At 40.2% G+C, this 14541-nt stretch overlaps 1 protein-coding gene across 2 annotated transcripts in view; it reads left to right on the top strand.

The window, feature by feature from the left end:
* The window catches only part of LOC125903568 (adhesion G protein-coupled receptor A3), a 243330-nt gene that overhangs the window by 198869 nt on the left and 29920 nt on the right, over positions 1-14541 (top strand). For both annotated transcript variants that reach the window (XM_049600560.1, XM_049600559.1), the window contains one exon: positions 7909-8032. In XM_049600560.1, the coding sequence (XP_049456517.1) occupies positions 7909-8032 (124 nt within the window). The remainder of the gene's footprint in view (positions 1-7908; positions 8033-14541) is intronic.

Genomic DNA, 14541 nt, shown 5'->3' with positions numbered 1-14541 from the left:
CGGAGCGGACTCCGCGGACGTCCACAAGCCCCGTGCATGCAAAGCTCAAATTATACAACCGCGCGGACATTTTAGGAAACTACAACGCAGAAGTGTGCTCGACTATGGAAGCCCGAATGACTGCGGACATTCCTTGCGGAATCCGCTCTGCTTATCCACCTTATTTTCAAACACGGAAGTAAATAGTGATCAACTTCCGTGTTTTTGTGCGTGACTTCTGGTCAGCCGCTTTCCCTCATGCTTTCCCTCACTGGAGCTAACGGTGCAAGCTAATTTTGTCAATTTTCAATTGTTTATGTTAGTCAATCAGTTAGTTAGTTAGTCTGTGTATTTTATATAGATAACTGTGCCCACGTTTCCGTTATCCGGTAATTGCCGGTAAAAATAATTCCCTCTAAACGCGAATAAATCGCACGTCAATCAAAAACTATGAACCCAAAAAGCACAATCTATCCCGAGTGAGACAAACTGCTTGATCCCTGTCTCCAGTGTACCAGCAGAGAACCTGCAGAACCGAATCAGCGAAAAAACCACACCGGGCTACACAGCCTCTCTGCCTGAGCAGCTGAAGCTGCGGCTCGCACCCTCGGCACACAGACACACAGACGGTGCTTCTGCATGCCAACATGTGCACACCTGTGAGAAATAAATATGTAAAGTGTACGCTGCTTTTCTATCTTTTTTTTTCCTTTTCTTTCTTTCTTTCTTTCTGTCGGCGACATACACTCCTAACACACGACGGGTTGTTTTTATTGACTGAGTTGATTATTAAGCCATAGTGATGCGTGGATCTGCTCTGATAGCACCCGAATCAGCATGTACGCATCAACTATCCAGCCGTTACAACATGATTGAGCTAGCAAAGCAGTTTTGTGTTGCTATGTGTGGTATTTATTCAGTTTTGGAAAATCACGATGTCTAGAAAGCATCAGTGGCTGCAGCTGACAGGGACAGCTAACGTTAACACTAGCAGCAAAGCTAACATCAGGACGTCATCTGTTAAAAGCCTCCCGTTGTCGGATACGACATGAAACTACTCCAGTTAGCTCAATCATGTTGTAACTAAGACATCCGCTGGAAAAAATATTTTTTTCACAGACCGTTTATTGAGTTATTACAGACACTACTAACGGCTAACGGCTAACAGCTAACGGTTAGCCCAGCTAATCTACGATAACGATATTATAAATTACAAAACGTGCACACATAAATGTTTGTTCAATCATTGTGTTTATAGACTTTACAAACATCAGATTAGTCTAAACGGTGATATAGTGACGTGAAAAATGTGATATATATATATACGTATATATATAGCTAAACTCAACAAAGTAAACAACAAGGCAATTCCCATTTACACAGTGGTCAAGAGTGCTGGACCTGAAGTGTCGCACAAAAAAACGGAAGCTGGCTGCGTTCTGTTTTGCCTCCGTGTTTCCGTGAAATATAAAGTGAATAGTACGTCCGAGTCTGTGAGCATCTGTCCGCCTCTTCACCAAGCGCACAGCAAGCAGGAGAGAGGGGGGGCTGAGCTAGGGGGTGCGAGTGTGCATGCACCGAGACCTCTATTGTAGCCTGGAGTTTGTTTAACAGTGACGGGGAGTCAATAATGGCGGACAATTTAGTCTCGAAGAAATCAAAGAATGCGCCAATATGGCAACACTTTGGCTTTGAGCCAGACGAAGGAGGCAACCCTTGTTTGCACTGATTGAGTAAGCTAAACCTGCATATTTATTTGTAAGGAATAAAAGAAACAACGTGTTACTGTCACTCTGTTGTCCTATGGTCGTTTTTATTTTAAATGAGTCAATTGCACCCCTAAGTGGCGAAAATCCAGTATTACCGACTTGATGCATTTTTTGACAAAAACTGGACCATTGTTTTTTTTTTGTTTTTTTTTCTCATGCCGACCCAACCCTAGTTCATATTTGGGAAATTTACTTTATATGTAACAGAAACCTGGTTACACATATCCCTGTTTAGACAAACATAGCAGTATCCAAGTTCCTGATTGCCTGCCTGCTGCTGTGTCTTCACCTGGAAAAGATGTTTATGTGCAGTCGTAGCCTATTTCTATGGAAGTCCTCCAGCTGGCATATGAACACTGGTAAGGTCTTATCAAAATTTCTGAAACCAGGATGAGTTGTTTACATTGGTAAAACATAACTGGTATACTCCAAAATACGATGCTAGTGTTCATGTAAACACACTCATTCCTCACAAAGTGCTTTTCAGCAATAAGACATTAATTCCAGTCCAAACTAGAGAGAGAAAAAGCCCATATTTAAGATATGAAGCCAGAGCTTTTGTGGTGTCTGTCACACACAGGGGAGGGTTAGAGGGTTTTTCTTTCAACAGCGCTCACATTAACAAAATCCAACACCTACTCATCCTCCACACCTCCCTCTAGGCACTCCCCAGCACTAAAACACATCTCTGTTTAGTAACACTTTAGTTATGTAGTATCACTCCAGCTGACTGACAGTATCGGAGCCGCGAAGCCCCGGGACTGCGTGTTAAATGGGCAGAATGCGAGGGAGGCTGTTAAAGGATCGGCACAGTAGATTGTGCATGTTTGAATTTGTCATTTTCTCACTTCAGCTCACTGACACATACACACATGCATAAATATATGCATACAGCATGTGCTGTTGGTTCTCTCTCTGCCAGCGAGATAAGCCAAGATAGAATCTGATCTGTGATTATGGGTGCAATGCTGATGCGTGATGTATGAGTTGCGTATAACAGAGTGGGGGCTGTCTGTAGGGCTGGTATCTTTTAAAAAATGCCATTACCAGTAGAGTTATGCCAATACCAGTAGAGTGCTTCATTTGCTTCATTCGATACCCATCATGTGAATGGAAGCATTCAGCTGCATAAAATGCCACCAGACGCCACAGGCATATAATACATCCATACTTTCGACAGTTTGGTCGACATACTGAACTACCAACTCCATCAAATACACCACACCACACCACAGACTTTATGGGTTTTAGCTGCTGCTGTAGTTGGTCAAACACACATTGCACACCTGTGATAATTGGCTGCAAGCAAAACCACCTCTTTTTTTCTAGATCTGGGTACAAAAAGGATCAAATAAAGGTGTCATTTGAAATAAGTTTCAACACTACTTGGTACCAGGTTATTGGTCAATACCTTAAAAGTACTGAGTCACGATATCCTGCTCTAGTATCATGTCTTTGAACCCAAAGTGCTTTGGCGCAATATGTGTCAAAAGGACAAACATCTGTAAATCTACTGAGAATTCATAGGATGCGTCTTATCACTTCAGACCATCATGCCTTTTCTCTTCTTTAAAAACTTGTTGATTGTTGCCTGCACATTCTGGTTACAGGGACAGTTGGCAGCAGATACAGCATGACTTTCCATGGTGCAGATCTACCAGAATGCAAAGACATGTTGCATAGGCAGAAAAAAACAAAAACCTCTCACTGCTAACTGCCTGACTCCATGGCAACGTTACTCTTTCTGTTTAACCAAAGCCTGATGGGAATCTTGATGGAAGAATTACTTGTAATCAATCCCATAAAGAGAGATACAATAGGGATGAAAAAACGTTTTATCTTATGGATACATTTTGTGACAGTATTAAGGTACTGAGTGTCATAAGCCTGTAATCAAAGGGAGTAAAATCAGCGCGTTGTTGCTGATTATGCTTAGAGAATAATAGAGGACATAAGAACCCTAAAATAAAAGACATATGCTCATATAAAGCTGGGGCTTATACTTCAATTATATTATTTCAGCTTCTAGTGGAATCATAATGACAATATGATCATATTGTTTTATGTTTTTCCATCCATATTAATGATATGCAAGCTACAACATGAGATACTTAAAGCTGCTCTGTTATGTTGATGTGAAAGGTTCTCTATTAATGTAGCAGTAAATCACTACTTGCTATGTAAAGATTTAGTTGAGCAAAGTCTGTGTGTGTGTTGTAGTCTTGTCTGCACTTTGATGTGGTAGCCAGTCCAGCCGTGCATGCAGGTTAGTGCAGGTGTGTTTCTCACTGGCTGGCTCATTGCTGCTGTTTTGCACTGCCTCATGTGGCAGTTCCTGCTAATATTGGGACAGGACTGTTGCAAAGGTGTACTGGTCACCCTTCAGTTTGCCCCTGGTGAAGACCATTAGCTCTGTCAGCATCGTTTAGCCAAGCCAAGCCAAGCGTTTAGCTAAGATTAGCTTAGCCATTTCCACATTGAAAACTGTGTCCATACAACTCATATGCTTTTAATTTTGCATAGAGCCCCTTTAACAACGAGCTGACTATGTGTAGTCTAACTCTGCAGCTCTGTAGTGTCTTTCAGCTCACTGATTTAAGTTTACAGCCTTTACTGTTTTGGTTGAGTCTCATAGCTCTTACGCAGCACAGTTTCCTGCCACAGCAAGCAGCTGTTTCTATCTGTGAATAAGCTCTGATAGACCTCTGCACACCACCTGTTCAGCACCAAGCAACAGACAGACAACGTTTGCAGCTTGCTAGTGAACACAGTGGAGCATGCAGCAGCTAAAGAGCTAAATATTTCCCTCAGGAGTTGGTGGAGACCTAACTAGAGCCAAAAAATATTGTGCTTACACTCATCAAGTATGCAATAACGTGAGTCCAAAAGAATGCTAATTCCCCACGAGTAAGGTGACCAGTAGGTCATTGCTGTATTAACAGCTTGCTGCTATCCCTAGCTTGTTGTGATGTAATATGGCCAAACACAGTTCATTGCACTGAACATAAATTCGCATTTTCATATGCGACTTGCCATACTGTTAGACATATATTAGTATCAGAACTATTGTTTATATCCTGTTATTGATTTCAGCCATATAGCCCAGGCCTTTTGCTGCCAGATTGCTCCCGTTTCTCCATCATAATTAGCATGAAAACACTTCCATTGCTCCGTTTAACAGTGCTGCTACCTATGGTTTATGGGACTTATCAGCATGTTTGGAACCTGTCCTCCACCAATGAAACGGCTTGGGTGAAACTACCCATTGTATAATGTGCCATATTATACTCTGCATAGCTTTATTGTCCCTTACAGTTGGCTCAGCAGTGGGTGCAGGGTGAGAGACCAGATGCAGAGAGAGGACAGTTTTATCCCCCCCCCTACCCTCTGGGAGATGGGGATGTGGAGGGTTGCCAGGTTAATGTACTTGACCCAATGAAAGCCCAGAGCAGAGCCTATGAAAACCCCCTTCCAGGGAGGCCAGGAGCCGGCCTGATTTATGGCCTCTTTGCTGGATGGAGTTCAGTACTTGGACCGCGGCATAGGCATCGACAACAGCAGCTTTAACTCTCCCTCCTCTTACACAGAGCAGTGAAGCCCAGCCCCAGACACGCCTCATAGCTCACTGCTGAGCCACTGCTTCATCTACAGTTGACTCACGTGCAGCCGGGGCTCCGCTCCTCCATTTTGGGGAGTGGAGATTTCCAGAACAAGGTTATATAATTTCAAATGGTGACAGTGACTGTATGCGTGGAGGGAGGGAGCTGACACAGGAAAGTAATTAAAAGAATGGATGGTCTGTTAATTCACACAGTACGACAAATATGTTAGTATTGTCTGTCCTATTTAGTCTATTTTCCAACAGCTGGATGGAATATAGTAATGTGGGTTAAGTGCCCTGCCCAAGACTGTGTGACCCCCCGGCTGATGCCATATTTCACAAAGTGCATATGAGTGCATAGTTTTACATTGTGGAAACCTCAATTGGCCCAGCCAACTGGAAGCAATCTCTCTTTTTATTTCATCATCAAACCAGCAGAGTGATTTCTGTTTATGTGCATATACAACATGTATTGTACAGTAGGCTACAGTATGTGTGTAAACTGTGAGTAGCCTCTGCCTGAGGTCCATCAGCCTAAAATAAAGATTATACAGTTTGTTTAAAGTGTTAGCATTTTGCCAGCTGAAGTTTTAAATTCAAAAATTACTTTTAAATTATTCATAACCTTTTTCATGCCATATTGTCTTTTACTGCAGACACGTAGGGTTTGACCTTTTGAAAAGTGTAGATCTTAATACTGATTCTTTACATTTTTTTCTTTGAGCTTTCGTTTCATTGTCTGATTTACAAAAAAACACTCCTGTAAACACTGCTCCTCTGAAGTTCAATCAAAATGAACTTAAAAGCAGTACGCCTCTGTCACCGAATGGCATAGATCTTCTTCGAATGTTTGTGTTGTTTTAGCTTTTTCATAAAGGAAATCTTATGAGGAAACCATTTGTGTTTTGTACAGTAGCTCCCAAAGTAAAAGACAGCAATATGATATCTAGATATACTTCTTTCTAGCAGATAATCAGATAGTATAACTGCAAAAATAGTGAGGTCATAGTAATTCACATTTTGACTTTGCCTTTGACTCTTACTTATTCATGGAGTCTAGATTTTTAATTTTCCAATTTGACCAAAATGTTATCATTTATTTGAATTTAATTAAGTCTTTGATGGAGGCCAAATTTTGAAAATCTGTTTAAGAGTCTAAAATGTATAGTTTGTATGAGTTCATATTGCATGATTGATGTTGTGTGCATGGTGGATGACATTACCCAGTTATATATTAGTTAATAGTTAGTAGTTAGTTAATATAGTTAGTTAAAAAAAATGCATAAATATAGTTAGTTAAAAAAAATGCATTTTGTCAGTCATGAAACATCATGTTGTTCTTAATCAACAAAATAGCACTCGCTAAGTATAGTAATATGGTAGTACAATATTGTACTATTTGATTTACTAACAACCATAAAAAGGAAATGGTATATCACAGTAAAAAACAGGTCTTCTAAATGATCTGCCTTAAAGGGACAGTTCACTCCAAAATCAAAACTACATATTTTTCCTCTTACCTGTAGTGCTAATTATCAATCTAGATTTTTTTGGTGAGTTGTTGCGTGTTGGATGTATCAGTAGTAGCGTTGTTGGCTTTCTCTCAGATATAATGGAACTAGATGGCGCGCAGCCTGTGGTACCTGAAAATAGCAATAGCAATGTCTGTTTCCAGAAATCAGTTTGAAGTGTGCATCTGCTCATTGACTAGAGGCTCGTGCTCAGCCCAAGATCTAAACATTAATGGCTTCCTTCTCAGTTGAGCTGTAATGTTAGCTAGCTCAGTGGTGCTAGGTGAGCTAGCAGTAGATGCACGCTTCCGTCTTTGTGGTGATACAATTGGTTGGTGTCGTTTGGTAGAAAGAAAATGAATCCTACATGAAACTGCTCATTACAAGGTCTGTGGATTATCTTGAGTAATGATATCTGCAAAGAGACATTTCTGTTGAGTTTTTCAAATGTGTTTTTTTGGCTTTGATCACCACACGCCAAATGTCATCTGTTTCCATTGTATTGGAGAGAAGGCAGACATACTGTATCTATGGCCGATACCTCCAACACTGGATAACTCACCCCAAAACAATAAATGTGTATTTTTAATTCCAGGGTGAGCTGTCTCTATAACTTCAAAAAAAGAAGTATTTTTTTTGTTGGATGAATTATGTTGACTAAACTTCAAAGTATTTAATGTGAATAGTTACTTTGCAAAGTTGAGCCAAGGTTAAAATGTTTTCAATATACTTGAAAACATTCCATTATTCAGCACATGTATTGGCAGTGGAGTATGTAATGGCTTGTTTGCAGTATTCAAAGTCTATGAGCTGCATTCCCTGGGCTCCCCTGTGGTTGTTAATCTATATGGCAGTAGCAAGATAAAAGAAAAGGGCAATTTATGCAGACCTTGTAAAAGACTGTCTTAAATCATACTTGAAGTGACTGATGGGCAATATACCTTGAAAACTGAATCTCAATGAGATTTTACTTTATTATAAGACACAAAACACTGTGGGGTATGGTATTTACCTGCTAATTATTTTGATTCTTGGTCTCTTTTGGCAGCGCAATCCGCATCAGTCGGAAGGGATGGCATATGCTTCTCAACTTCTGTTTCCACACGGCTCTGACCTTTGCTGTGTTTGCCGGCGGCATCAATCGAATCAAATACCCCATCATCTGTCAAGCAGTAAGTGCATTCCCTTTTCATTCGTCCCACTCTCAAAGCTTTCCAGAAAATTGATTATGAATGTCTATTCAGATGTTGGCAACCAGAACCAGTGAGTGCAGTATGTGGACATATAGTAACCCAGTTTTATGTGTCTTTTATGCTTCAGCTGCATGCAGGGTCTACTCTCTCTTTCAGCAAAGTGTTGACACAATGAGCACTGATGATTCAGGCTTTCACGTCATGAATGCATTCACTCTCTGTGTCCCTATTGTCTGTGTCCACTTTAGTTGCCTGAGGTTAGTGGTGGGCGTCGTAACCCAAATGTTATTTCATTTTTGTGGACATTTTGGAAAGTGCTGGGTATCAAACTTTCTCTGGTCGTTAAAATTCCATACAGAAGTTTAACTTCGCAGACACCATGTCACTGTTCATTAAATATCAGTATCACAGGTATTATGACATTTTTACTGTAATGCACAGTTTGGGATGAACCAAAAACAAAAGGCTTGGTCACACTCATGCACAGGTTTTGTCTGTTGGTAATCAACACTGGGTCAGTGGTGTTCAGACACCCTGCAAAGACTGTTACACCCAAAGCTTGCAGATGATTTTACTTCTTAGTGTTAGGTTTTGTCCACAATATTGGATGACTGCCTTTTTTAGTCATTTTAGCAGCACGGCTTTATGGATGCCAGTCTGTCAATCAGTTTTGGTTTGAAATATCTCAGCAACTACTGGATGGATTGCTGTGATATTCATGGTTTAGCCAAAGGATTCAAAGGATTAGCCCCAATGACTTTACCTGTAGGGCCACCACCATGTCACAGTTTTCACTTTTCCTAACAGCTCAACATTAGCTAGAGGGATTTGGTTCAGATATTCCTGGTTCCCAGAGGATGTATCGTACTGACTTTTATTTAGCTCTAATGATCATGTCAGAAATCACATCTTGGCAATATTGTGTTTTAAGACTTTGTGGTAAATTGGTAATGTTAGAATGCTAGCATGCTAAACTAAGATGATGAAGATGATAAACATTCTACTTTCTAAACATCAGCATGTTAGCATTGTCATTGTTAGCATCCCCTTACATAGGCCAAAGTACAGACTCAGACAGCTGTCACCGTGGCTGTTGCATGTTCAATCTGTTGTCTTTGATTCAGTTGCAGATTAGTCTTATCTTGATCCACTCACCAGAATAAGTAGATAGATAGATAGATAGATAGATAGATAGATTATTTGTCTTGACTTGTGTGCAAAGTCATCTGGACCAACACAACACAATACAACACAATACAAACAAAAAGCAACACATATCATCAAGCAACACAGCAACATATATCATCAAGCATCATGCCAGCATCATGAACAAAGTAGGGTTGTTTAGGTGAGTCCTATTAAAGTACTGATTTAATGAATAAACAGAAATTACATTTACACGCAGAGCTGAGGTGCTTGTTCAGGAGCCCAATACTAGTGGGGACAAATGACCTCTGCGCTCGGGCTTGTAGCCTAGGTACAGTAAACCATCATCCCGATCTCATAAGGTCATATTGATTGAATAGCGGATAACTTACGTCTCCAGTGATAGCCTTCCCTTTTTTCAGGACCCAGACCTCGTACAGTGATGTCATGTTGTTAAGTTGCACCCCAGCTATCCTGCTGGAGATGTTAATGACCTTATGGAGTTTGGTTTTGTTACTCACAGATAGTGCACCATACCAAGCAACAAAAAAAAAGTTAGTGCACTCTCTACAAAGGCTAGATAAAAGAGAAGCATTAAACTTCTGTCCACCCCATACTGCCTCAGCCTGTGCATAAAATGCAGTCTCTGCTGACTCTTCTTATAAATATCATTCATGTTGGTAATAAGTATATGTTGGTGTGTGCGAGCGTTGGTCCTAAAATCAATGATCATTTCCTTAGTTTTCTTAACATTAAACTGTAGGTAACTATTCTCACACCAACCAACAAACTCATTTACTCTCTTCAGATAATTTGTCTTGTTGTCATGAATAAGACCAACGATGGCCGTGTCATCTGCAAATTTCACGATACAGGTGTCATCAGATCACTCCTGCAGTGGCTTGTATACAGAGTGAACAGAACCGGTGAGAAGTATTGGCATTGTATATTTCTGTCAACCACAGATACATTAAATTTGTATGTTATTTTATAGCAAATACTTTGAAACTTTACATTTCAGAAATGCTGTGTTTAAGTGTGGTTAGGTTTAGGCACAGAAACCACTGTTATGGTTAGTAAAAAATCATGGTTTGGCTTGAATACCAGCTTTTAGTGGCACACTCCTGGCTGACTATACAGCCATGTTTCTGTAATTACCAACTTTTCATGACACTATCTTGGAGTGGATGTACTGATGTCTCAGGGAAAAAAATGAAGAACAGGAAAACAAACACCCACATTTGGTGGCCAAGAAGCCACTGAAAACGCTGGGACAACTCACTAAGAAATAACCAGTTTCAGTGTTTGTTTGTCTCAAACAGTGGTCTGCAGCTTGGCAGGCGTCTCGCCTGGGTTTCACGCCATTCACCATCCTCTTCATCTCCCAATCACAAAATCAGCTCAAACATAACATAACTTTGGAAACGTTGATATGATACGTATGAAACATGCAAATGTGATGTATCCATGGTTTGAAGAAATGTACAATACCCCATGTTCTCCTGGTGACTGGGCTGATTACCTTCACTTCCATCAAGCTTCATCTCTCTGATACATAAAGGCATCTATGTGGGTGTAACTTGTAAAGGAGTTCCCTCTACATGTTTTCAGACTTTCCGACATAAGAAATACTCAGCTTTCAGCCTGGAAAATATAAATAGACAAAGGGGGGAAAATGGTTGCCTGAGGTCTCTCTGGATCATCTCACATGCAATACCATCTACTGCTGCCTAAGATGATGGATAAAGGGAAGCCGGCCCCATCTTGTGATTTAGCGCCGTGTCCCTTCAGTTGGACTTTCTGACCCTTTGCAATCAGTGTGTGTGGCCACATGGGTGGTGGCTCCATCTCTGCAGAACACAGTTATGAATGAGTGAGCGAGGCTTGTGGAGAGACGTGGAGATTTGGGATGTCAGGATAGATTTGGAAACGGGTCAGAGGAAAGCTTTCTTGCCTTCTGGCACCTCGCTATTTTTAGGTTGTTACACATCAAGAATGGAGGCGTAACAAGGGTGGAGACCGTAAAGTATAGTAAATACGTAATGTATATGACATTGGAAAGGAACAGAGAAAAGAGATTGTTGTTGTAAGAGCTAGAGTATTAATTTGAGTGTACTGTTGATGGAAATAGCTTAACCATTTTGAAGTGACGGATAAGACATGACATATGTTTGGAGGAGTTGAAATCTGTGTTGTGATAAATGTCAAAAAGAGAAAAAGTGAAAATAAAAAGGTAATATGTTTCTTTTTTTACTTTTTCACATGGTTAGAAAGCCATATAGTCCCAGTGGATTTCCTCTCCACTTGATTGATAGCTGGACCTGCTCAGGTTGCGAGCATGAAACATCAGCTGGAGCAGAGCATCTTCCACTGTCAGCTCACCTGAGCAGGGCTGCATTTACTGTACGTAGCTGCAAAGAGATTGATGCACACTCCTTTTCTACTTTTCACTCACAGTTTCAACTGCCTTCACTCACTCTCTGTTCTCTATCAGCGGGCCTTGTTCGGTCTGGGACTCAGCTGCTTCTCCTGCTGTCATAACCGCTTTAGGTGGCCCTCTTATTCCGTAGTGTAAAGACTCCACCTCTACATGTTGAAATGCAGAGCATCATATTTCATGCCTGAGCTGCCTAGCACGAGGCATGACAGGGAAGTCTGTAAGAAGTCAACATTCGTGTCACGGCCATCAATTCTTTTGCAAAAGGCAGCTTCCCTCGCACACCTGCTCCCTGTCATTTAACATCCCATTAATAACTTAACCATATATAGTAACTATTTGACTCTTAAGTCTCCTGACACTCATTTGGAGGATGTGGTTCATACTCTAAATACTCCCCACTGCGAAATCAGAAGACAGCAACACCGAAATGCAGTTTAATAGTGTGTTGATGCTGTAAATTATCAGCATTTGTAATGAAGCATCACTTTGTTGAGGGTTAGTGAATTGAGCTTAAGCATGACCAATAAATTGTCAGTCCTGTATTAATTGATATTGTTTAATCTGCTCTGGCTTGTATGTCAGCTCGTAAGAAACAAAAAGTTTAAGCCGATACGGTGCTGTAGGAATATGTCGAGGTGTAGAGACCTTTTAAGTCTCCAACCACACCTTCCTCACTCATGTTAGGGCAGTATGTTGAGGACACAGAAGAGACAGACAGTTTTTGATGACTAACATCAAACACACACCTCTGGATTAGTTACTTGCCCCAAATCACATTAGCTTGGATACATTTGGTCCTAGTGCTGGATGAGTCATCAGAAATATTTGACTGTGTTTCAGATGGAGAAAAGAGAGGAAATTGATAAAGCAATACTCAGAAATGAGTTTTTGATATATATTTGCCACTCCAAGAGATAACTGAGCAATTAACACTGGGACACAAATTAAAAATTGTAGGCTTTGCGTTTCTCATAACACTGCAACAGCCAATCGTTTTTGGAGGCAGTCAAAATAAAACTTTGTGGTATCATCACCTTTTATGTAGACGTGACAAATTATTACGGAGCAACATTATCATCCATCTGAGGTCATGTTTGGTCACCCTGGTGAATTTAAGCCCATTGTTGACTCTCTTTTAGCTCTGTTTTTGGTCTCTACCAACTCCTGAGAAAAATATCTGACTCTTTAGCTGCTATATGCTCCTATGCATCCAACCAGCTCGTCCCTAACTGTGTCTCTCTGTTTGGTGTTGAGCAGGTAATGAGTGTACAGTGGGTTTTCAGAGCTTTTTTGTTGAAAACAGCTGCATGCTTTGGCCAAAATCGACACTATGAGAGCTGAAAGAGTGAACCAAGACAGTAAAGTTGTGGGCCACATAGCTGAACAGTTAACTGAGACTTGCTATATACAGCTCTGTAAGGCCAAGAGGAGCGGCAGATTAAATTTACAATTGTCTGTAGGTCCTTTACTACAAGCAACTCCTTTCACCCCTAGTGACACATTATTTTTACATTATTCATACATTTTTATTACAAAATATTAATTATGGCTGCTTTAATGCTGTATTGACCAGAAGTAGGGCATTAGAGAGGAGAGCTTTTGGGTTGTGATCCCTTTGGCTGTGCATTGTCATTATTTACCAGCTCTTTAATACATCTTGATTGCTTATTAGAACATGAGAAATCCATTTTATTGACTTACTAACATTAATAACTGAAATTAACGGCTACTGGGTTATAAAAGTAATACATTTTTCATTTTATAATAAGCCGTCAGAGACTTGCAGTTATAAATATTAGTAGGCCCTTGTTAAATCATTCTTCCAGTGCAATCGCAGTCGATTTGAGTCAGTTGTTCTTTTGGCCTGGATATTCTTCTTTTCAGGAGGTGAGTAGTTGAATTGTTGGTTTAAGTTCTGATGAATTTAAGATCTAGTTAATAGGACAATTTTAAAGGATTTTTCACAGCATGGCAACCCAAAGCACCTACAAGGAACTTTCATGTTGTGTTGATTTTGGCGCCCTCTATGGACAAAAGCAGAGGTCTTTCTCCACATAAACACTGCATTTTTTGCATTAGCACCCCCCCTCATGTCATTAAGGTCTTGATCTGGCTAGCACATGCATTTATTTAAGAAGCGAGTGAAAGAAAGAAACATATTTTTGATATTTTTTTCTTTTTCTAAAAACAGTTGTTTGCAGGATGCATAGCCATGACATAATGTACCTACAGTATTTGTTTCTATGGAGGATTAATTGTAATGTGACAATGGTGAAACAATGTAAACTTAGCTACATTCAGCTAACAGTTGCAAAAGTGTTATCTAGCTTTGATTTAGCCACAAATGTAAATTCATATATTGATATAATATCACATCTCGCAATGTATTTTATAAATAAGAGACATATTATGTACACGTTTAGGATAGAAGGAAGGGGGCCAGTTCATGGGGTTTTAATCTCCTCAAACCCCACAATTCTTTCCATTTGGTGAATGAGCAACCAGGGTTGACTGTGTTGCCCATGCTCTATCACTGTTCCTTTTAGCTTTTGTTGTTCTTTGGTCTTTTCTTTTCTTTTTCTCTTTTCTGATCCTGTCCCAGTATCAACCATAACCACAAAATTTTCTCCAAATATTCTTTGACGAAAAATCTCCTGCTGCTTTTTAACTCGCTAACGTGCTCACTGCAAAGGTTTGCCTGGGAAAATGTAAACGTAGGCTCTTCCAGTCTTCGTGCTGTAAATCGTTTTGTCTGATTTCATGGGGAATCAGACGTTATAGCAGCCATTAAGAATAAGTATATCGAAATAGCCAATCTTCTCTGTGATGGTCTCGTTTGCTTATGTAGACCATACAGAGGCATCAATATGGAACTGGGAGTGTTTCAAAACCAGTTAAAAAC

Source organism: Epinephelus fuscoguttatus, linkage group LG16 (assembly GCF_011397635.1).
Source record: "Epinephelus fuscoguttatus linkage group LG16, E.fuscoguttatus.final_Chr_v1".
Classification (NCBI taxonomy): domain Eukaryota; kingdom Metazoa; phylum Chordata; class Actinopteri; order Perciformes; family Serranidae; genus Epinephelus; species Epinephelus fuscoguttatus.
This window is presented reverse-complemented; position numbering and strand designations above follow the sequence as displayed.